Consider the following 22,108-nt stretch of genomic DNA (forward strand, 5'->3'; position numbering starts at 1 on the left):
TAACATCAAAACCTCCTGACTCTCTTTATCTTATTAAACTAGAGCTTTGAAAATGTAAAAGGATTCTTAAGAGATTAGTTATTCTTAAATTATTGTCATTGATTTTGAAATGTCAATAGACAGATTCTTTCCAATACCCCATGTGTGGAAAGAAAAATATCATGTGAAGAAAAAAATCTGCCAAATGATGGTGGTTTTTTTTCATTGTTAATTTTTAAAGTCTCAATTTTTCTCTGTTCTGAGTAAGAATCTAAACATTTTAATTCTTTCTACACAGTACCATAGTGAGTTTATAGATGCTGTGATTTAGACAACCTACATTTAGGGAAGGAAAATTTCTAATTCAATTTAGAATAATGTCAAGAAACAACATGCATCTGCAGGCAAAGATAAGAAAAACATTCAGGGGTACACAGTGATAGCTCTACTTAAATAAATAAACTTTTGGTACTAGTGATTAGGTACACAGGATTATTATATGTTTAATTGGCTAACGTGACAATTTGGAGTTACTTCTAGTCACATTTAATTGGATTTAGAATCTCTGGAGAAAAGAAATAGAGAGGCCTAGCTGAGAAACAGTCATAAAAGTAAACTGTGTTTTCAAAGGGTGCTAAGCAATGAATTAATATCCATTGCACAATAGTTTTTAATATCCCCTCAGCTTAATAAGACTAATGTAGTGGTGTACACACTAGATACTAAAACCAATTCAATTAAACACAAAGTATTTGGGGAGGAGAGTGTTTGTAGGATTGGAAATTTTTTATTTTCCATTTTAAGGAGGCTAATTTAATCAGAGGTGAATGATCTTTAACTCAGGTAAAGCTTGAGGTAGGTATGCTTAAAGATTACCAGTATATAACAGTTAGCTATAATGCTATGCTAAGTTTAAAGGCATTTTAAAGTCCATAAAATGTGTTATCTCTAAATATTTTGAAGCTTAGTAAGAGGCAACCAAAACAAAGCATTATCTCATCATCTTTAAATACTGTACAAATTCTAGAAGATAAACTGATAGTTGCTTTTCTTATAGTAGTAGATTAGTTATTTAAAAAAAAACACCCCATCCTGCCAGGTGGCTCAGTTGGTTGGAGCATTGCCCCCACACACCAGAAGGTTGCAGATTTGATTCCCAGTCAAGATACATATGTGGATTGTGAGTTCGATCCCAGTCAGGGCATGCATCAGAGGCAACTGATCGATGTTTCTCTCTTGCATTGATATTTCTCCCTCTCCTTGCCTCTCTTTCTAAAATCAATAAAACATACTGTTGTGTGAGGATTTAAAAAATACCTACTTTCTACATTGAAAATTATGCATTATGCTTTGCTTAATATTGGTCCAGTAAATTTATGAATTGTGGAATCTTTTTCCTCAGTCTTTATATATACTGCTGCTATGGTGTTCCTATAATTTTTTTTAAACATCTGTCCTTGTTCTTAGGAGCGCCATGATCGCTGACTACATGTTCTGGCTTTTTGGAGGAAGTGAGCAGTGTATAAGCAAGCTCATCAAATTGTATTGGCAGGTAAAACCTGATGTCCCGACAAGGGAGGAGGAGCCCAACTCACTTTCAGAATCAAAATGAAGGATTGATGCTTAAAAGACTGCTGAAGGGGTGTCTGTGGGCACGTCAGTCAGAAGGACACTACTCAGTAGTAATATATTTATAACGAAGTGGATTTTATGAAACTAACTTCAAGGTTGTTAACCCTTGGCTCATACTTCAGTTTTACAACCCAATATAAATTTTAGACATCCCAAGAACTGTTTTCCTAGGATCCTGCTATCATGACATGATCCTTTAAGATATGAACTTTGTATTTTCACAGATTCTTTTTCATCCATGGCCTGTAAAAGCAGATGTTAGAAATAATACCAATTATAGAATAAAGGAAAACCCTGGCCAGTGTGGCTCAGTTGCTTGGAGCATTAACCTGTAACTGACAGGTTGTGGGGTCGATTCCTGGTCAGGGCACATACATAGACTGTGGGTTTGACCCCCGAGTCTGGGTGCACATGATTCCCAGTCTGACTGCATACAGGAGGCAACCAATCAATGCTTCTCTCTTGCATCAATGTTTGTCCCTCTCTCTTCTTCTCTCTCTAAAAAACAATGAAGGGAATGTCCTTGGGTGAGGATGATAAATAAAAATAATAAAGGAAAATGTATAGATCAGTTGCATTTGTTGGGCAACATTTAGGATTTGGAACACTTAACCAAACTGCAGATCTTATTATTATTCAAAATAGCAGCAAGAAATCATACAGAAAGGCAGTTAGATGTCAAAAAGAGAGTCATAGTTTCTTAGAATCGTAGGAGAATTATGAATGTTCTGGTCATGCTCCATCACAGCATACACATCTATTTTTGTCCAATTCTCCTTCCACAAATTGTCCATGACTTTCTTCTGAAATATATCCAAAATGAAGATCTCACTTATTCCGAAGAAACATCTAATTTGCAAACTATTAAACTGCTTTCCTCATGAAATGGATTTCTACTCCCATAAAGCTTCCATCAAGTGGTTCCCAGTGGGGCTACACTGACCAAATAAATGGAAATTCATTTACAAATATTTTTTTCAAATATTCAAAAATCAACTACAAACCCACCTCCTTCCTTCATATCTTCTGCTCTCCAAACTATGTGAGGGTGTTCTTCCTTTGTATTTCCAGATGTTTCCATTTAATTGAATATGAAACATTGGAATCAACTCAAGTAAAATCTGCTAAAACATTGATATGAAAGTGAGAAATACTCATCAACAGTCTTCTAATATGTCCCGATTCTTCCCACATTTTCACTATGGTGTCTCGGCTTCTAGTTTCCTGTATTTCTACCATATGCTATCTTCAGTAGACAGTAAAGTTTTAGGTTTACAAATAATAAGAATTTAAATTAGTCTTACTTATAATCGAGACCTGTAACTATTTTTATAGTTGACTTTTAACTATGTATAACTTGAATCTAAAAAAATATTAATTTGCTGATAAGTTTTAGGCTTTTCTAAGAAATCTGAAACATGCAAAACAGTAGTAGCTGCTTATAAGTCCTGAAAGTAAATAATTGTAAAGAATTGCTAGATTGGAAAACTAAGCAAATAATATGGGCTATAGACATAGTAAAGGAAGAGGACATTTTATGAAAGAACTTCAGAGACTTCTAAAGAGCAGTGGGAAAGGAGTCGAATCTTGAGAAGAGATAGTAGTTAGCAGGCCTGGCATATATTAGGTCCCAAATCAATGTTTATGTTAGTCTATTCATTCGTTAAACAAACATTATATTGGGTTCCTCTTATGTTTTCTACACTGAACTAGGAAAAAAAGGTCCAATGCTGGTTCAACCTAAAACAGATCAAAGAGCTTAAAACTGGATAAAAAATTTTTTGTTTCCTTTACCTTTCAAAGAGCACTAATTTCACTATTTACCTCAAACTAGGAAAATAAACGCCACTTACTAATACATACATGCATGTTTGCTAAGTAAAAAAAGAGTAAAACAAGCACTATTATTTTACCATTCTGCATTAAGAAAAGATAAAAAGCATCTCCCTTTGTGAGTCCTTGTCAGGAAGTCATGTCTGACTCAGTCCCAGTTCTACCCCAGTTATCCAACCGGAGGCAAGTTAGTGTCTGCAAGAGCTGAAACTATAAAATAAGAGAGGTCTACTCTTAATGCCTATTTTAGCACTAAGAATCTCATATTTTCAGACACAACCAAATATGATGTCACAAATTTTATGAAAAAAGGTAACTATTAGAAATTGCATGCTGTAGATAAATTCTATACACTAACCCCCTCTAAGTCCCAGCATCACCACACACCCATTTTCTCACCAGTTATATTTTTCCTTCTGCTAGCCAACCCCTCCTGGATCTTAATTCAAATGCATACATGTTCCCCCATACCTTGTTCTGTTGTAAATAAAAATGGAGATTTGGGACGTTGTCGAAGAGTGCTGAGTCCATGCCAAGTTTAAAGACAGGGATGCCCCACTACCTGACTACCATGGCAACCACCTTATTAAGTTTATTTATTTATTTATTTATTTATTTACTTATTTATTACTATTCACACTATTACAGCTGCCCTCCATTTTCCCCCTCTTTTCCCACATTTGCCCAGCCCCTGCCCCCAGCCCTTACCACACTGCTGTCTGTGGCCATGGGTTGAGTTTCCATGTTCTTTGGTCTCTTTGCCTTCTTTCATCGAGTCCTTCCCTCCCCCTTCCCTTCTGACATCTGCCAGTCTGTTCCATGTATCCATGCCTCTGGCTGTGTTTTGTTCATCGGTTTATTTTATTCATTAGATTCCACATGTAAGCAAAATCATATGGTGCCTTTTTCTCTGACTGGCGTATTCCACTTAGCATAATAATCTCTAGGTCCATTCATATTCTCCCAAAAGGTAAGAGTTCCTTCTTTTTTATAACCATGTAGTAATCTGTTGTGTAAATGTACCACAGCTTTTTATCCACTCATCTACTAAGGGGCACTTGGGCTGTTTCCAGATCTTGGCTGTTGTAAATAACACTGCTATAAACATAAGAGTGCATACATTTCTTCCAATTGGTGTTTCGAGACTCTTAAGGTATATTTCCAGAAATGGGATCACTGGGTTAAGAATGCCCCAAATGTCACAGACGAGGAATTGTATTTGCATATACATTTGTAGACATTCATTAAAGTTCAATAAACACGGCGGCTCTTTTCACTACCTTTGTTAGTGGAGGAGTTGTTATATAGCTTCCTATAAACCACATAAAATCCCTACCACTCTGGCCAATTATTCTCTTTAGGGGTTTTAAACAGGGAGTAAAAAAAATCAGAATGTAAAAAACTGAGAACCAGTCTATACTCACTCTCATAGACTATTATTGACTTACAAAACGTTATACCCAAAAGAACAAACCCTTGCTTTGGAAAACTCAAGATCTCCTTTCACATGTATTAAGAACATTTTTCATATCAATCGAGCAAGAAAAAAAGGACACAAAGCTCTATACTGGATGACAGCTCACACAGGGATATATCACTTTGAATAAAGTGTTTGCACATGTCATTTTATAATAGTGTCACCTCGTCAGAGCTCTAAAGAACTGGAAACCACTTGTCATGAGATGATACCTGCATGCATGCCGCTGCAACTGGATGCCATCTTCTGATATCAGCCACCCTCCTCTTCTTACAACTCAAGGCCTCACTGCAATTCTGAACTAATTAACGAACTAGAAAGTCCTAGCCAAGCTAAGAATTAGCTATTTTGAAACCCTTATGTATTTATATATGGCACCTAAAGTAATAATATTATTCCAAGAAGAACTTCATAGTACACTCTAATCCCCCTCCCAAGCCTTTTGCTGCTTAGATCTGGGGCTAGATTTAATCACATCGGGAAACAAAACTTCCTCCTCCCACTCTTCTTTCCTGGTTTTGTTTCCCTGCCTTCACTTTCAGCCATGCTCTCAGCCACCCAGGTCATCTAGTGTGTGGCTTTATGTCCCGCAATGTGAGTACCTGGGCCAACTCTGGTTCGCACCACACAGCAAAGCAGTGAGGAAAGGCGATAACAGCTAATTTTGTGGCAGAATTATCATAAAATGAGAGCAGAGCAACCCCACTAAATAGGCAAGCTGCCTAATAAGCTCAGTCCCCACCTTAATTGTTCTGTTTAATTTTTTTCCCTTTTTTGTTTGTTTTTTTGAGTTACAATCCTCTCTGAGAATCTGATTCAATTTGCAGGCATCCACCTAGAAACAATACTCATAAACACACACACAAAGAAAAATGTGCTTACCCTTTATCTCATTGCATTGAAAATTGATCTTCTACACATAGAATACCAAAGCAGCATTTACAGATTATTCTGGCTTTCTCACTCTTGTGAGGTTGTACAGGTTTTCTGGAATAACAAATTGAAATATTATATTTGACATCTCACCAATGTCAGCATTTCATTTTAATGGCAGCAGAGCTAAAAAACCCTGATCTCAAAGTCTTGAATAGCAAACGGAGTCAGAGCTCCTAGAGCTCACAATATCGCATCAAAAAAACACCCAAATTCACATTACATTATTTCCTGTGTCCTCAAGTCAATGAAACGATTTTTGTTAAGCCTATATCATCAAGGCTGTCTGTGTCAGCCATGTTTCATTGTTAAAGTCATCTGAACAAGAAGTAACCTTTATAACAGATATGCCATTCACCAAGCATTTATAGACTTTTGTACCTAGAAACTCTCAAGACTTTGTCAGTCTCCCCCTTAGTATTGGAAAGTTCATGTTGTTATTGGACTACAGCCACCTCATTTGAAGTGACAGCTTGCCCCCCAAAAAGGCTCATAGCTTTTCAGCAGCATCTCTGACAGTGAGTTCAGTATTTTGGTCAAAAGATGTGAGCAGGGGACTCATGAGAGGCAACCATAAATCGATATTTCTCTCCTTCTCTCCTTTCCTTCCTCTCTAAGGATGAATAAATATAATCTTAAAAAAAGAAGATGTGTCTCATTTATCTAACTAAGGTGCCAGCCATTAAAAAATAAAAGTAGTACTGGAATGAACTCACTATCAATTTATCCTAAAATGAGTCTTTTTTCTCGTAAAAAATATAAAGAATGAACCTAACCAAATTTCTTCTCTGAATTGCCAACAAACTTCTTGAATAGGAAAGAACCTGTGGTGTGTGTATGCTCTTGTATCTTGACAAAGACCTACTGAAGAGGCACTGATTGGAGTTCTTGGCTCTAAGGAAGTCGAAGACTTTAACAACAGTAGAAAGACCTCTTCGGGGATTGTTGGAAGGGTTACTGACACCAACATAGGCCCATGTAGAAAGCGTGACATGTGGAACATCTTTCTTCAGTGAAGTAGCAAAGGCTGAGACAGTGCCAACATCACGGGTTTTCCATCTGTGCAGAGAATACCAAGACTTTCCATCCAATTCAAGTTGTACTTGGCACTGAAATGTTCACCATCTTAAAGACATCAATGGCATAAATGGTTTCCAAAAGGGGCTTACCAAAAAGGAATATTTCTTTGGCGTAATTATTCACAAGGGACAAAGTCAGGGGCTGGCTGCACTGAGAAACAAGGTTTTCCCCAACCCCATCCTTGAGGAAGGTGGTGCCATCTCTGGGCTCCTAAAGCCCTCCCTTGACTTTCAGCAGTTTCACAGCCACAAGTTAAGCCTCTCGCACTGCCCATTCTCTTGGAAACAGCCCTTTTTCTTTTTGGTATTGGGACTAACAGGAGACATTTACTGCGTTTAGCACTCAAAGCAAAAAATAGCACCCAGAATGTCAGTGTCATATAGTGCCTCCTTTAAACTGCACTGTGGTTTACAGGAGGGAAACCTGTTCGATCCAGTGTCTCCAGATGCCTCTTAAATGAGTGCATACCTTTTTTCTTTACTCTCAAATTGCATTTGTTATTATTCTTTTTCAGCAAATATTTATGAAGCACTTATTAGTGATGATATGTTAGGCACTGTGCTATGTGTTGGAAATACATCAGTGAACAAAATAAACATCGCCCTGTCTTCAAGGAACATATATTCTGACACAACATATTTACCCCCCCCAAAAAAACCTGGTACTTAAATCAGACACCACCTCTTCTTAATCTGTTTTTCTTCAACAGTATCATCAAAGTGAACTGCAAAAAGCAGTTCAATACATATTTGTTAAATGACTCAATCAACTGATATAAGTATTGGTTTGACATGAAGCTCAAACCAATAATGTCCAGAGTATTCTGAAATATTTTGTTTGCAATTTCAAAATTCAGTGTTTATAAGAATTCAACAAGTATTTCTCTGTGTGAGTCTTAAGTTCACCATTGTGAACAACTTTTGTGCTTTAGTTGAGTGTGGGATTTTCCAGAATATTTGGAGAAGGTTGTAGATTTCCAAGAGTCATTTGTCTCATTGACTTCTGTGTCTACTGGTGTCTCCATACAAATCCTGAGGTCTTAGCTATTAGCTTTGTTCAAGTGTAGCAATCAGGTCAGCAGTAAGCGAATGGATTTCTCTGCACTAACCAGAGAATGGTATAGTATAACTTACCAATAAACATGAATTGATCCTTTATGTTAATAATTAAGACTGATTTTTTACTTCAGTTTTGTTTTTATTCTTGACATTGAAAAATATTCTAATATTAGTCATATACATGGTAAAAATATATATATTTCAACCTCAGAATAAAAATAAAATCTTCAACATAAAATTAGAGGCAAAATAAGGTCAAGGAAAGAAAAAATATATTAAAGAAAACAGCTACATATTCTGGAGGAGAAAAATATGTTCTCTCTAAAGATTTGCTTCCACATGAAAAATTCTTCCAACGAAAGGAACAAAATAGAAATACCATATCAGCCATTTCTCTTAAAGGCTTGTGTTTAAAGTCTATTTATTTATTTGGCCTTGTCAGGCAGAGAGTTTATAAAATATTTGGACAAGGAATGTCTAAAAGCAACCAAGCATTATATAGTGTGGAGTGAAAGTAGGTTTACAATTGTGAGTGTATGAAACAGAGTTTATTCTTATATTACTATTTATTAATCATTGTATAATTTTCCATTGGAACAACTTTAAACCTATTTTTGTCCCCACTCCCCCACAGTATTTAGATTTGAGATGACTTGAGAAATACCAAACCACTCACCTAAAAACCTTTTCTCTAACAATTGCCATGTATCACGCTTATATTCCCACCATTTGGTATTGAGTCTCTTTTCATCTTCAGGTCAAATGCAAAAAAAAATTTACCTGGAAGTTTTTAACTCATTAATGGGTGAATCCTGAATGAAATTGGGGGAATCAGTTTATTTGAGACTTCTTAGTCTCTTTGGAAACATGGAAACAGACTCCTGAGGGAACAAGATGAAAGGAAAGGTAAACTCTGATGAGGAAAGGTGAGAGAATGCATACAAGCTATAATGAGGGACAGTGACAGAATGTTTTGGGACCTAGAGAATGTAGGTTGAGCAGATGAAACTGATGAAAGCAATGGATATCTGTGCTTAACTCTGTGAAGTAAAGGAAGCAAAAGAAATATAAGTAGTAGGAAGAGCTTAGGCTTGAGATTCACAAGATGCAACTTCTAATTCCTATGCTAGAATTCAATTCTGGGTAGGTCACTTCATTTCTGTATTAGTCAGCTACTGCTACGATAATGCTGTGTAACAAATCATTCTAAACTTCAGTGACTTGTATTAATAAGCAAGTTGGTTGTCTTGGATTTGCCCAATCTAGGCTGGTCTCGTCTAGGCTTGGCTAGGCTTAGCTCCAAGCTGCCGAAAGGCCCGAGTGTGATCCACATGCCTCTCATCCTCACTTGGGAAATGACCTAATGTCTGTTTATCTTTTGGAAAATACTCTGGAGTCTAAGAGAGAAAGCAAGACCATATAAGCACATTTCAAGCATCTGGCATGCTATGCCTGCTAACAACCCATGGGCCAAAGCAAGCCATGTGGCCTAGCAAAAGGGCAAAGGATACGACTCCTCTTCTCACTGCAAAGCCATGACAATGGTATGGATGTGATATTGTTATAGGGAGGGGAAACTGAGTCCAGCAACTCAATCTACAACAGCTGTAGACTTTGGTCTCTGCTTTGGTCTGATGAGGAAGTTACTCTCAGTTGGTAGTTTTCAAACCCTGGTCTAGTGACCAACTGTATCAGAGTCCCTTGGGAAAATATTTAAAATATTACATGTCCAGAGTTGGGTAAAGTCCTATGAACTGTATTTGTCTATTTCTCCTCAACTAGGTGACTCTGATGCACAGTCCTGGGCTAGATGGTCTCTAAGTCCACTTGCAGTTTCTTTTAATGTTAGTGATCAACTTAGCATACCACAGAGTTCATCTAGGGCTTCCTTAGATGCAGAGGCAGAGTGTCAGATGACCTGAACAAGTGATGTTGCCTACCTGACAATGCAAGCAAGATAGTGTACAAGCCCCAGATTAGCCCCAAAGTCTTTCCAGGCAACCTGTGCTTCCTATTTTTAAAGGTAAACAACTGTTATCTCCTTCTCACCATGATGTAAGTCAGGTTTTCCTACACACATCCCATCCCCAAAGCAACTCCCTGGCCACTTCAGGAGACTTTCCTGCATTCCAGACAACAATGGGCATTGCAAGATTTTTCAGTCACTTGCCCACAACGAGATTATTCATTAAGCTAAGCAATATTAAAATCCTCATTTTATAAATTCTCATATGTTTTAGTTAAAAGGCAGACTAAAGAGGACGTGTCCAAATTGAGATGAGAAGTAAAAGAGAGCTGCTTTTCCTAGGCTTTGGAAAAAGATAAATGTAGAAATAGATTTCTCATCTAATTATTCATTCCTGTTTATATATTCTTTAATGATATGTTTCCATGGTTACTGGCATTGCAAAATGCTGCCCGTGATTCATTTTGCTTTGATGCTATTTGAGGTAGTATGCCAGTAAGAGAGGTTCACTTTTAAATGCAAAGATGTAATTGAGGCAAATATTTGATCCAAGGTTGAGTGTTCGTATGAAGGAAATAGTGACCGTGACATTATTTTCTGTTTGTATAGTTTTGTGTAGTTCTTCTATTGATGTTCTCTGAGTGTCCCAGGCATTAGCAAGGCAGAAAGGAAGGAAGAAAAGAAAGGAGGGAGAGAAGGGGAGGGACAGGTAGAGGAAATGAGCCTGAACCCTGCACATATTAAACTCACGTACACTTCAGTGCTAGTAAATGTGTTTGGTGACACTGATTTTCCTAGACTGTCAAGTGGGTAAGGCTGCTTGTTACCTGACCTATCTATCCCTCCCTTCTCCCCACACTGTCCCTCCTCCTCAACCCCACAAGTTCGTGCCAAGAGCCAAAGCTTTCTTTCAAAAGTGAGACTGACATTTAATGACTTCACCCCCATGTGATTTTTTGTCACAGTGCCACCTCATCAGAGGTTGTCTGACTTTGAAGCCCCAGTTGTCACAGAAATAAAAGGCTTTGTCTCCTGCAAAAACCACAGGTATCCAAATAATATAAGAATTTGGGGACAGTGCCTCAAATGTGCCCTGCAGGGGGCAGCACCCTCCACTTGTACGATAGCCATGTATGTGCACATTGATAATTCAAGCTCCTTGGAAAATGGTGACATCACCTCAAGCAAGAAAATTAATCCTTAACCCCTCCTGAGAAATATTAACTTATTCTTAAATGATGCTGGTTTGGTTTTGCAGTCACATTAGTAGGTGATAGAGGAACCCCACACCAAAAAAACGGTCAACTTTTCTTCCCAGCCCCTTCCTAAAAAGCTTTTTGGGTTTCTGGCGGTTGTTAAGGGAGAATAAAAGCAACCTCTAAATTTCTTGTCATTTTTCTCTCGTTTGAGAATGATGTGGGTTTCAGAGATTAAAGGCAATTTGGGCCTTTTTTTACTTGAACAAAGTTAGGTAGAGGTATTTGATTTCCAGGAGCCCTGAGACAATTCTGCTAGGTTGCCACGAGGTTACTTAGTTTGCATAAAGGTTTTCCTTTCATTTTAAGTTTGTGAGCATGTTGATTCCTTCTTTGTTTTTGTTTGCATATTAAAATTAAAAAATCATTACAATTAAAATAAAAATTGAAGGGTTCTATGGTTACCTCATATTTCTCATAGATTTTTATGGGTTATTGATTTACAAACTTGCAGAGAAATTGAGGTCATGGTTTTTAGCAAGTATGGAATAACTATTCCATGAAATCATGAAATTTTTAACGCTGTGTTCACTCAGGTATAAGATAGTCTATAAAGCTCAAAACGTTGAATGTTTTTGTTTGTACTCATCCATCCTTTTGAGGGTATTGCACAGCAATTAAAAATAAATTCTCCCCTTTTCTTGAACTCATACAATTGTATTTTCCTCACTAATTACCAAAGATGCTTGCTGTACCTGTACTGTAGTTCCTGGTTCAATTGTTTTCTTTTTCATAACCTCCCCTCTTCCAAATGATGAGACTCTGGCACTTTAAATAACACCTTTAACATATGGCATGATTTACTTTTTCTCTAGATTTTTTTTTACAACATAAGTAGGTGATGGAGATTAAGAACTTCATGGTTCATAGAATTTTAGCTCTTCTCTTTTTTTCAAAAGCTGTCTTCTTTACTAAACTTATTGGGGTGACATTGGTTGATAGGGTCATATAGATTTCAAGTGTACATTACTATCATACATGATCTATGTATTGTATTGTGTGCCTGTTTACAGAATCCCACCAATGTTGTTCTGGAACAGTGGTGGGGTTCGATTGCTCACCACCTAGAAGGGTTGTTTAAAGAACGGTTATACGGATTTAGAAGAATGGCATATTTCTGCCATTAAGTCCCACTCCCTTTAAAAACACCCCAAAACATAGTTCTGCCTCCCTTTGACAAACCAGGTCAGTTCCAGAATACACCCGGCAGAGGCAGGGTCTTTCAGAACAGCAGAAGTCTGCAGCTCAGCATTCCCGGTCACAGTTCAGTTCCAAGCATCTCACAAAGCTGGTGGCTAGGCAGGTCCCTCCCAGCTCCATCAGCTCTGCTGCCTCACTGGACTTCTGGCTTTCAGACCTCCTCTCTCTTACTCCAGACCACGTGGCTCTCTCTCTTCTCTTTCCACCTGTCTTCATTTAAATGCTTGGCCCGGAACTTCCTGCGTGACTTCATATCCAGCCTCTTCTATGATGGGTTAGAATCTGCCTTTTTGGCCTGTTCCCCCATATCTTTTACCTTTTTGGCTGTCATCTTTAGTCAGGGCAAAAGTTCCCAGAAATGCAGAGACATGCAGGGTGGGCATCTGCCCCCTGCCTCTTGCTCAGGTGCTATAAGAGCTCCCCCAGGTATGTTCTGAATCCCTGAGCATTTTCTCAGTCATGTACACAATTCACCCTGGGTGGTAGCCCTCTTCCCTTCAGGAAGGCATGGCTATTAACTCGCCATTGTTATGCAATATATCTTAAACACAGTATCAGCCACCCTCCCTCTTCCCCCAATCAAGGATGCTGGGGGCTGTTTTTTTACTTTGACAGGACCCTCGCTCTGCACCTCATTACAGGCCCACCATCCAAAGTCAAATCCTCTTCCAACACCATATAATTGGCCCTTTTGACCTTTTACTGCCCCCTACCCCTTTACCTCTGGTAACCACCATACTGTTGTCTGTCTGTGCCTCTGAGTTTCAGTATAACTTTTAATGTAAAACTGAAACTCAGGATCTTAAAGTGACTGTTGAGCTAACCTATTTTTATCCCAGAAAGCATAGGTGCTATTTTATATCGTGAAGGCTAAACCAGGAGTCAACAGCCTACAAGGGACAATAACCTGCAGAAAACCTTGAGAGGACTATTTCAAGCCCAAACCAGAAGGGGTGGAAAACATGATAATAAGCATGACAAGTCTCATTTGATCCCTTCTTCATCAAGTGGGGCTTGGCCTGCTTCTGCATTCATACATAAGATACAAGTCAGAGATAAAACTGAAGACTGGACACAGATAACTTGGGAATACAGTGGCAGGTCTCTTGAAGATAGCACTTCATTCCATTTCCCACTGATGCATTTATCCCCATCCTGAGACATCTTTTGATGATGGGTGGTCGCATATAGGAGGACACCTGCCCCACAATGTCATCCTCCTGCACTCAGTGGCTGTCTGAAATATAGACTCCTCCGGGAGGAGCCGCAGCCTGGAAAAGATTAATAACAGTCAAATGAGAGAACGAAGAATGAAGGAGAGGTGGCTGGTTGGCACGCAAAGTTGAACCTTGAGGAAGAAAAGAAATTATGGGGCTGTATGGATACACCCAAGACAAACTCTGAGTAGCAGGCACTCGCACTGTACAGGCACTTTTCTCCGTGGCACAGCATCCCTTTACTGGATCCCAGACAGACCGCCATCCCTCCTTGGTGTGTGCACCACCAGGGCCATGGAGCTGCTAGCTTCCAAGATGAGCTGCTGCCTCAGTGGAAGGCTGCTTTAGAGCTTCTTTTCTCCTGCTAAGGATTCCCTTTCTGTCTTGTGAAGCTGTGTAGAGGAGTCCTTCTTGTATTTGGAATCCTGCCTTTGTGCCCAACAGGGCTGTGGACCTCGTCTATGCATCTGCACAGCGCAAACAGCCCAGAGCACGGGGCTCTGACTGAGATAAAACTGACTTGAATCCCAGCTCTGTCATATAGTAGCCTTGTGAACCACTGCATATTGCATACTACAGACTCAGTTTTACTCATCTGTAAAATGGGGTAGCAATGCTTGTTTTCTATTGTTGTCTTAACAAATAAAGAGAATCATTTATCTACAGCATTTAGCCAATGCACAGTGACCACTCATTTAATTAATAAATGAGTTTTACGGATTAATCAACGAACTAAAGGAAGTTTACGTGGGCAGTGTACAGGGCAGGTTGCGTTCTGATGGCAGAAATGTACTCCCTGCACCTTACATCTTGTCTTCAGGTTAAACACCCTTGAACTCCTTTGACTTTTTCTCCAATGCACAATTTTTCAAGGGCATCTTTGACTTTTCCACTCAAAGTCATCTTGCATAGTAGCCCAAAAGATGAAACAGATGCTTTGAGGCAAAAGCAGTACAAGTCTGGCAACCAAGGTCACCAGATTCTTGTCTGAACCTTGCCGTTAATCAGCTGTGTACACCAGCAAGCCACAGCCCAATCTAAGATCACCAGTCAAGAAATACAATCAGAAGGCAACATACAGTTAGGGAAAAGGGATCCCTACCTTCACGTAACTAAACAAAGTATAGAGCGGCAATGCACCACACCACAAAGGGTCCCAAGCTCTGCTGACATTCGCCACTGAACGCCGAGCCTGCAACCCATCAGTAAAACCCAGCTGTGCTTATGAAATAATTACAGTGATGGAGCTATTGATTCCTATGGCACTTTTTGGTGATTCATTTTAAGTCATCGAGAATAAAAGCCCTGCAGACTCCTAAAGAGTATGGAGGCTGCTCAAACCCACACTTGTAACTCTCAGTTTCTATCAGCTGGTGTTTCTCTAACGTGCAAGCAGAAAATTATTCAGGGTCGTTAGAAAAAGAACATACTTTAAATTCTATTTATAAATTATACGTGCTTTGCCACTAACTAAGCTAGGCCAACCCAGGCATACTCTTTAAGTTTTCCTATCAAGAAGGCTTTCATTTAATTTTTGTAAATGTTTCTCTTTGAGACAGGCATGTTGATTGACAGGATACCCTAAATCTGATGAGTGGCAGTACAAAACAGTCTTACTGTGACCTGTAGCTGTGAAGGATGAATATTCTGTTTTGTGTTAGGATTAATTTGTGAAGATGATCTTGACCCGATTTGGGTTTGATGTGATGTGATTCATTTGTTTCTCTGTTAGTGTTACAGTCAAATTGTTGTCTTTGAAGACCGGATTAAGATGCTCATAGAAAAAGAGAAAGGAAAGTAACACTTATGCTCCCAGATTTACAGTCTAATTAGAAGAATGAAAAACGCCTGTCAGTGTGAGAGACAGCACTGGTTCAGGCGAGGGCTCCTGTGTTGCTTCCATCTCGAATTCTGCCACCAGGCATGTCACCAGCACTCGCCCCTCAGCTTCCTGATTGTAAAGTTGAATGATTTAAAAATACCTTAGATCTCCTTAGTTCTGTGATGAAATTATGTGGAAATAAAATTTTGCTGCAAACAATAAATGGTTAAAAATTAACAGAGTAAGCCCTGGCTGGTGTAGCTCATGGATTGAGCGCAGGCCTGTGAAGCAAAGGGTCACTGGTTCAATTCCTAGTCAGGGCACATGCCTGGGTTGCAGGCCAGGTTCCCAGTGGGGGACACATGAGAGGCAACCACACATTGATGTTTCTCTCCCTCTCTATCTCTTTCCCGTCCCCTCTCTCTAAAAATAAATAAATAAAATATTTTTTAAAAATTAACAGAGTAAATTTCACACGTTAAATGCATAGGTTATTCAGTTACTGGAAGCATTGTGTGTATAATCAAAATCTTACCCCTAACCCTAACCAGGCTGGATTGTGGACAATGGAATTACACATACACACTATATGGATATATATACATAAATATATATATTCCATATATGTATATATATATAGCATTCACATATACTGCAAAACTAAATTAAATACTTCAGAATTTAATATTATATTTATTATGATTCTTTTTAAACAAGAAAGGCTGCCAAGTAGAGAATTCAAAACAGCTCTGTAAAAAATATGCTTAACTTGGTAAGCAAATTCATACAATCTTCGGTAATTTCCAGACAATGCCAATATATGCAAATAAAAATTTAAGTATATTGATTTAAATTGCATGAAAATATAATTTTCACATCACTGGGTTGATAAATGTAATGACAAACTGCCAAGTATTCCCTTATTTTAGAAAAATACAGAACTTATGTTGAAAATTACTTAATAAACTGTAAATTCAAGGTAATATTTCAGCATGAAAATGTTGATCAACGAGGCAAGGGCAAACATTCAATTATTACTTATTGTGTTCTGACATACCCTTATATTAATAAACTCATCATAAAAATGTCAGTTCTGGATATGGCCTAAATGACAGAGTGACTAAGCTTATAAGGAAGCCTCAAGGGAGGGTATTCTGTTCTTTAGGAGAATCTGCTCCTCAGGTTAATTCTAAATTTCAAGAAAAGAAAATCATCCATATTAAACCTATATATGTTTAAAAGGATTAATTTGAAAAATATTACTCATAATATTTATAGTTCTATTTCCTAGAAAACTTTAGTTATCATTCAAAATTGTATCATTATTAATACAATAACAAAAAGTCATATTAGCCACTAAAATCAAAAGGTTCCCATCTCAATAGTTTACAGTTTGCATTGTTCCTTGAAACAATTTTCAAAAAAACAAGTATAGCATTGTTTCTTTTTAATCTAATAATGTTAACTTCCAAACTAAAACAATACAATCAAAATATTTGTCCACTCAGAGTACCTACTTACATGGACTTTATGAGAATTAAATGAAATAGGGTACATAAAAGCATTTATCACTGCTAAATCAAAGTTATTTTATCTCTTAAAATACCAAGGTTTTCTCTGTACCTTCTTTATAAGTCTTCTTTTACAAGACTTAGCAGAAAAAAAAATAGAATTATGAATGAGATTTTAATTTTTAATTATTATTATTTGTGTAGTGGACTAACTGCTACAACAAACCACTCCAAAATGTCAGTAACTTAAAACATAAAAATCAGTTTCTTCTGTGCTGGCCTATGTGGCTCAGCTGGTTGGAGCTCCCACACATACCTGGGGTGTGGGCTTGATCCCCAGTCCGGGCAGATAAGATTCAACAAATCGATGCTTCCCTTTCCCGTTGATGTTTCTCTCTCCCGTTGATGTTTCTCTCTCCCATTGATGTTTCTCTCTCTCCCTTCTCCTTCTGAAAGCAATGAAAAAATGCCCTTGGAAGGGTATAAAAAGAAAAGGTTCATTTCTCCCTTACAGTGTAGTCCAGGGCAGATGCTTTTGATTGGTTCTCCTCCAGCCAGCAACGTGGGAGCCCAGACTCCTTCCTTCTTGTAGTTCCATCTTTCTCTGTGTCCTGGGAGTCCTTCCTTTTCCTGCAACTGATAGGGAAAGGACGTAGAGGATCATACTAGGCAGGATTGGACGTGTGGGCTAGACCGGGAAAGAGTACCATTCCCATCGACATCCCATTGGCCCACTCTCAGCCACAAGGCCACACTTAACTAACCTCACAGGAATCTGAAAAATGCCTAACCATTATATATAACCAGGTTATATATACACGGATGTTCTAAAATTCTACAGCACTCACATGCACTGTAGACCTAAAGTAAATGAAATATTTTAGAATTTAAAATTGTATTTATTATGAAAGCTCTTAAAAGGAGGGTAAAACCCAGGAGGTAAATGACATAATTTTCAAAAAAAAAAACCAAAGTAAAATATTCAATGTAATATTTGAGACCCAAATTCTAAATTTCATGAAATAAGAAGCTCTTCATCTTTAGAAAAGTCACTTAAGCCTCTCCAAATCACAATTCATCTCCAATTTAGTGAATTGGGCTGGAAAACTCACAAAGTTCCTTCCAGATGTAATCTTGTAAGTAAAGCAATTTGCTACAAGTATGACCAGCCCTGATATTGGGAGTATTAAGGGAATAATTTGCTAATAACCTATAATAACTCGATCACAGTTTCTAATTAGAAGTGACAGGAGCCCTATTTACTGAACCACCATTACTGGCTACATAGCCAAAAGGTTACAACTTCCTCAAGGCCTTCAGCAGAATGATAGGGGGAAAATTCCTAATCCCATCATGTTGAAAACGTTTGAGGTTTATACTTTGTGCCTGATTTTTCCGGAGCACCCTTAAAAATTTACCAGGAAAGCCCCGGCTGGTGTAGCTCAGTGGATTTTGCACCGGACTGTGAAGCAAAGGGTTGCCAGTTTGATTCCCAGTCAGGGCACATGCCTGGCCTGGGGCCAGGTCCCCAGTAGGGGGCATGTGAGAGGCAACCATACATTGATGTTTCTTTCTCCCTCTCTTCCCCTCTCTCAAAATAAATAAATAAAGTTTAAAAAACATTTTTAAAAAACTTACAAGGAAAGACAAACCCTCCTGGGTTTAGAAGAGGGAGATGAATTTTGTCTCCTTTTTACTAGTCATCTTTTCCCTCTACTTTGATTGCTCTTTCTTTACCCTTGATAATCTCTCTTCCCCTGTCTCTCCGTGTCTTGTTACATGGTTTTCCTAGGCAAGTTGATTTCTGAGGTAGCAAGTGGCTCTTTTTGCTTAGCTGAAATACTAGAATAAATTATTATAAGTTACTGTATGTAGAGGAAATGAACTGCCAACATACCCCCTTGGTTTATGCTAGTATAAACTTTAAGACTTGATAAATGTGAGGATAACGGTGGAGAGTTACTAGGACCCCTGAACTCAACAACTAATTTTCAAGTTTGTGTGTGTGCGTATGTAGTAGCAGAGGAAGCTACCACACACACAGTATCATTAACAGCAATGTACACTGAACAAGACACATGGACCAACTGTCTTTCCCATTCTCTGTACACACGCAACATTTATTGACACCAGAGAAACTCATATGTTGGGAAATAAAAACTTAATTGCAGAAAATTTTTGTCAGATTGAAAACTATCACTTCAGATCTGCCTTCATTTTCAGCACATCTACTTTTTTACAAGCTGTAGTTCCTCACCTGGTCTCTTCCTCTATTGCATTTTCAAATCAAGGAAAATCTTTGACTAATCATAAAAAGTATATTAAAATATATTTATATATATAATTATTACTAAATATTCCAGTTTTTCAAAATCCTAAAGTATAATTTTTCAATATGCATAGAATAGACTCTTCATGAAAAACAAGCCCAGCTCTAAATTATCATCACAAAATAAAAACCTAACATTTTGGTATCTAACCCCAAATTCCCATGATTTTAATAAAGCTAAATTCTTTCAAAGTTGTTTCATGAAGGAGTTATTCAATGATGTACTAGAAATATATATGGAAGATATATATATATATATATATATATATATATATATATATATATATAATGGGTATATATATATATACCCATTCTTTTGCAAGAACAATGTGAGACAGGTTCAAAGTCTCAAGATTGTCTATCTCTAGAAGAACAAAAATATTAAAACACAGCAAGAATGTGTCAGGATCTGGCAAAAGCATTTTCTGTATCCTCATTTCCACTTCATTTTCAATATTTATTCTTGGGACTATAAAATTTTCTTTGAGAAACTACCTCCATAGAGAATTCAATTCTTATATACACACGTGGCTCACTTAGCCACTTCCTTACCCATCTTCAAGATAGAGGGCAGGAGCCACAAGAGGACGCCATTTCTACTGGCTCTGAGTGGGGAGAGAGGGAGTCTGCATTCCAGTACTCATCCTCCTAAGCTCGGAGCCCCTGCAAAAGCCTGAATGCAAAGCCTTGCAGATCAAGCTGCAACAGAAAAACCACACTTCTGCCACGTGCAAAAAAGCTGGTATAGGCTCTTGGGCACGAGTCTTACTGTCCCTGCTGTGAGATGGCTTAGCAAAGCTACCCTGCAAAAGTCACTTAAGCTGCCAGCAGTTGGAAAAGAAATGAGACAGGGAAACTGTTTTCTTCTATCCTGGTCTTACTGGGATACTGTTAATGTCTTTCTGGAAGAAAACTAGAGAATTAAATCCCTTCACTAAATTTTTTGATCCAGAATTTAAAGGCACTCAGAGAGACCATCAGAAATGCTCTTTGGGCATTAGGAACTCTTATGGGCTGAACTGTGTTCCACAAAGTTCATATGTTTAAACCTAGCCCTGTGCCGGGATTGTGATTGTATTTGCAAATAGGGTAACTAGGTCAGAGTGAGATCTTTGGGTGGGCTTTAATCCAGCCCAGCCCGTGTCCTAGTAAGCAGAGGTTAGAGGACAGACACACAGGTGAAACACTGTGTGAAAAACACAGGGAGAAGCTACACGGCTATTGGAAAGGAGAAAAGCAGATGTCAACCCTACAAACACCTTGATCTTGGACTTCTAGCCTCTGGAACTATAAGAATATGCATGATAGTTTGTTAAGGCAGTCGGAGCAAACTGATACAAGCACTAACAGTTTACAAAAAGCAATAAAGTCAGGCCCTGGCTGGTATAGCTCAGTGGATTGAGTGTGAGCTGCAAACCAAAGGATCACCTGTTCCATTCCCAGTCAGGGCACATGCCTGGGTTACAGGCGAGGTCCCCAGTGGAAGCCATGTGAGAGGCAACCACACATTGATGTTTCTCCCCTTCTCTTTCTTCCTCCCCTCCCCCTCTCTAAAAATAAATAAAATCTTAAAAAAACGAAAAAGCAGTAGAAGTCAGATCATGACCTTAGAACTGAGGTTTAGAACAGCCTCTCTCTTCAGCATATCATTTCACATGCATCTAGGTACAACTACTTGCTTTTTTGGTCAGAATAGGCCATCCCAGGACTGGTTCCAGTGGTGAACATATATAAGCACCAATCTGGAAAAAATATTCTCCTACTCAATCTAAAGAACTTTTATTTTTGATGGAGGACCAGAAACACCTTGTTTAACTTCTTAATCCACGTGTCTGAATTCCACTCCTGTGCCTGCATTACCTGTGTTAGACTTCCAGAGTGGGCATCCAGGCCTCAGCCCCCGAAACTTGCTGCAGACGCACCATCCATCACTTCCTTCTCTCAGCACTGCCCCTGGGCCTGGTGTCACAATTGTATTCTTTGTTTCCTTCCAGTTCCTCCCACTTGGAAAGGACAGGGCTGTGGGCAATGTAAGTTCTTTCATTCAGCCAGTCAGCCATTTACCCCACAGCAAATTCAAAATGTCAATGAGAAAATTTACGTCATTTTCTAGTTAGTAAGGGGGATCCTTTGCATCCAGAAAATTCCTGCAAAGCTGCTTTTTTACACACAATATAGATGACTATAAGAGGCAACTTGAAGTCATCACAGCATGGAGTTGATAATGAATAAACTAAATTAGGCTTCTCGGTTTAAAATCAGTAAAATCAACTACTTACTGCCTTTAATATCAATCAGAAGCTTGTTTATAAAATACTAATAATATAAATTGCTGGGGGGGTGTTAGAAAATTCAAATCTATTATTTTTTCCTTATTGGTTTTTGGCACTCTTAGCTATCAAGGGAAAAAATGTATTTCTATACATAAATACAGATTTTTATAATATGCTTCAATGCTATTTTTAGAAAAATAAGGGGGAAATGAGATAACTATTCCACTTTTAATTCAGTGCTCAAGCCTCATTAGAAGGCAAAGCTATAGGAAAAAATAAAATCTTTTAAAAATTTCTTATAAGTTTCTTTTTGGTCTGTTTCAAATAGTAATGGACGTACTTAAAAAAGGAAGTTCAGGGTGATGGCAGGCTTTACCAAGAATAACATGTGAACATAGAAAATTTAAAGAAATTCTTAAAACTTAAATAGGCAAATTCATCTCAAATGGCTCTTGTGATGTGGAGAGAGGGGAAGCTTTGCTGGGCGGAGGCTGAAAAGGTTTTCCTTGTTCAGGAAGGCTTTCTTGGGTGCTGGAAGGAAA

The 22,108-nt window shown here is 38.2% G+C and overlaps 1 protein-coding gene across 1 annotated transcript in view; it reads left to right on the top strand.

The window, feature by feature from the left end:
* Positions 1–22,108, top strand: part of SPATA16 (spermatogenesis associated 16) — a 190,560-nt gene that overhangs the window by 117,775 nt on the left and 50,677 nt on the right. Inside the window, exon 4 of the mRNA XM_037046707.1 lies at positions 1,447–1,531. Coding sequence (XP_036902602.1) covers positions 1,447–1,531 — 85 coding nt within the window. The remainder of the gene's footprint in view (positions 1–1,446; positions 1,532–22,108) is intronic.

This window comes from Sturnira hondurensis, unplaced genomic scaffold (assembly GCF_014824575.4).
Source record: "Sturnira hondurensis isolate 20B ecotype Veracruz unplaced genomic scaffold, ASM1482457v3 Scaffold0005279, whole genome shotgun sequence".
Lineage (NCBI taxonomy): Eukaryota > Metazoa > Chordata > Mammalia > Chiroptera > Phyllostomidae > Sturnira > Sturnira hondurensis.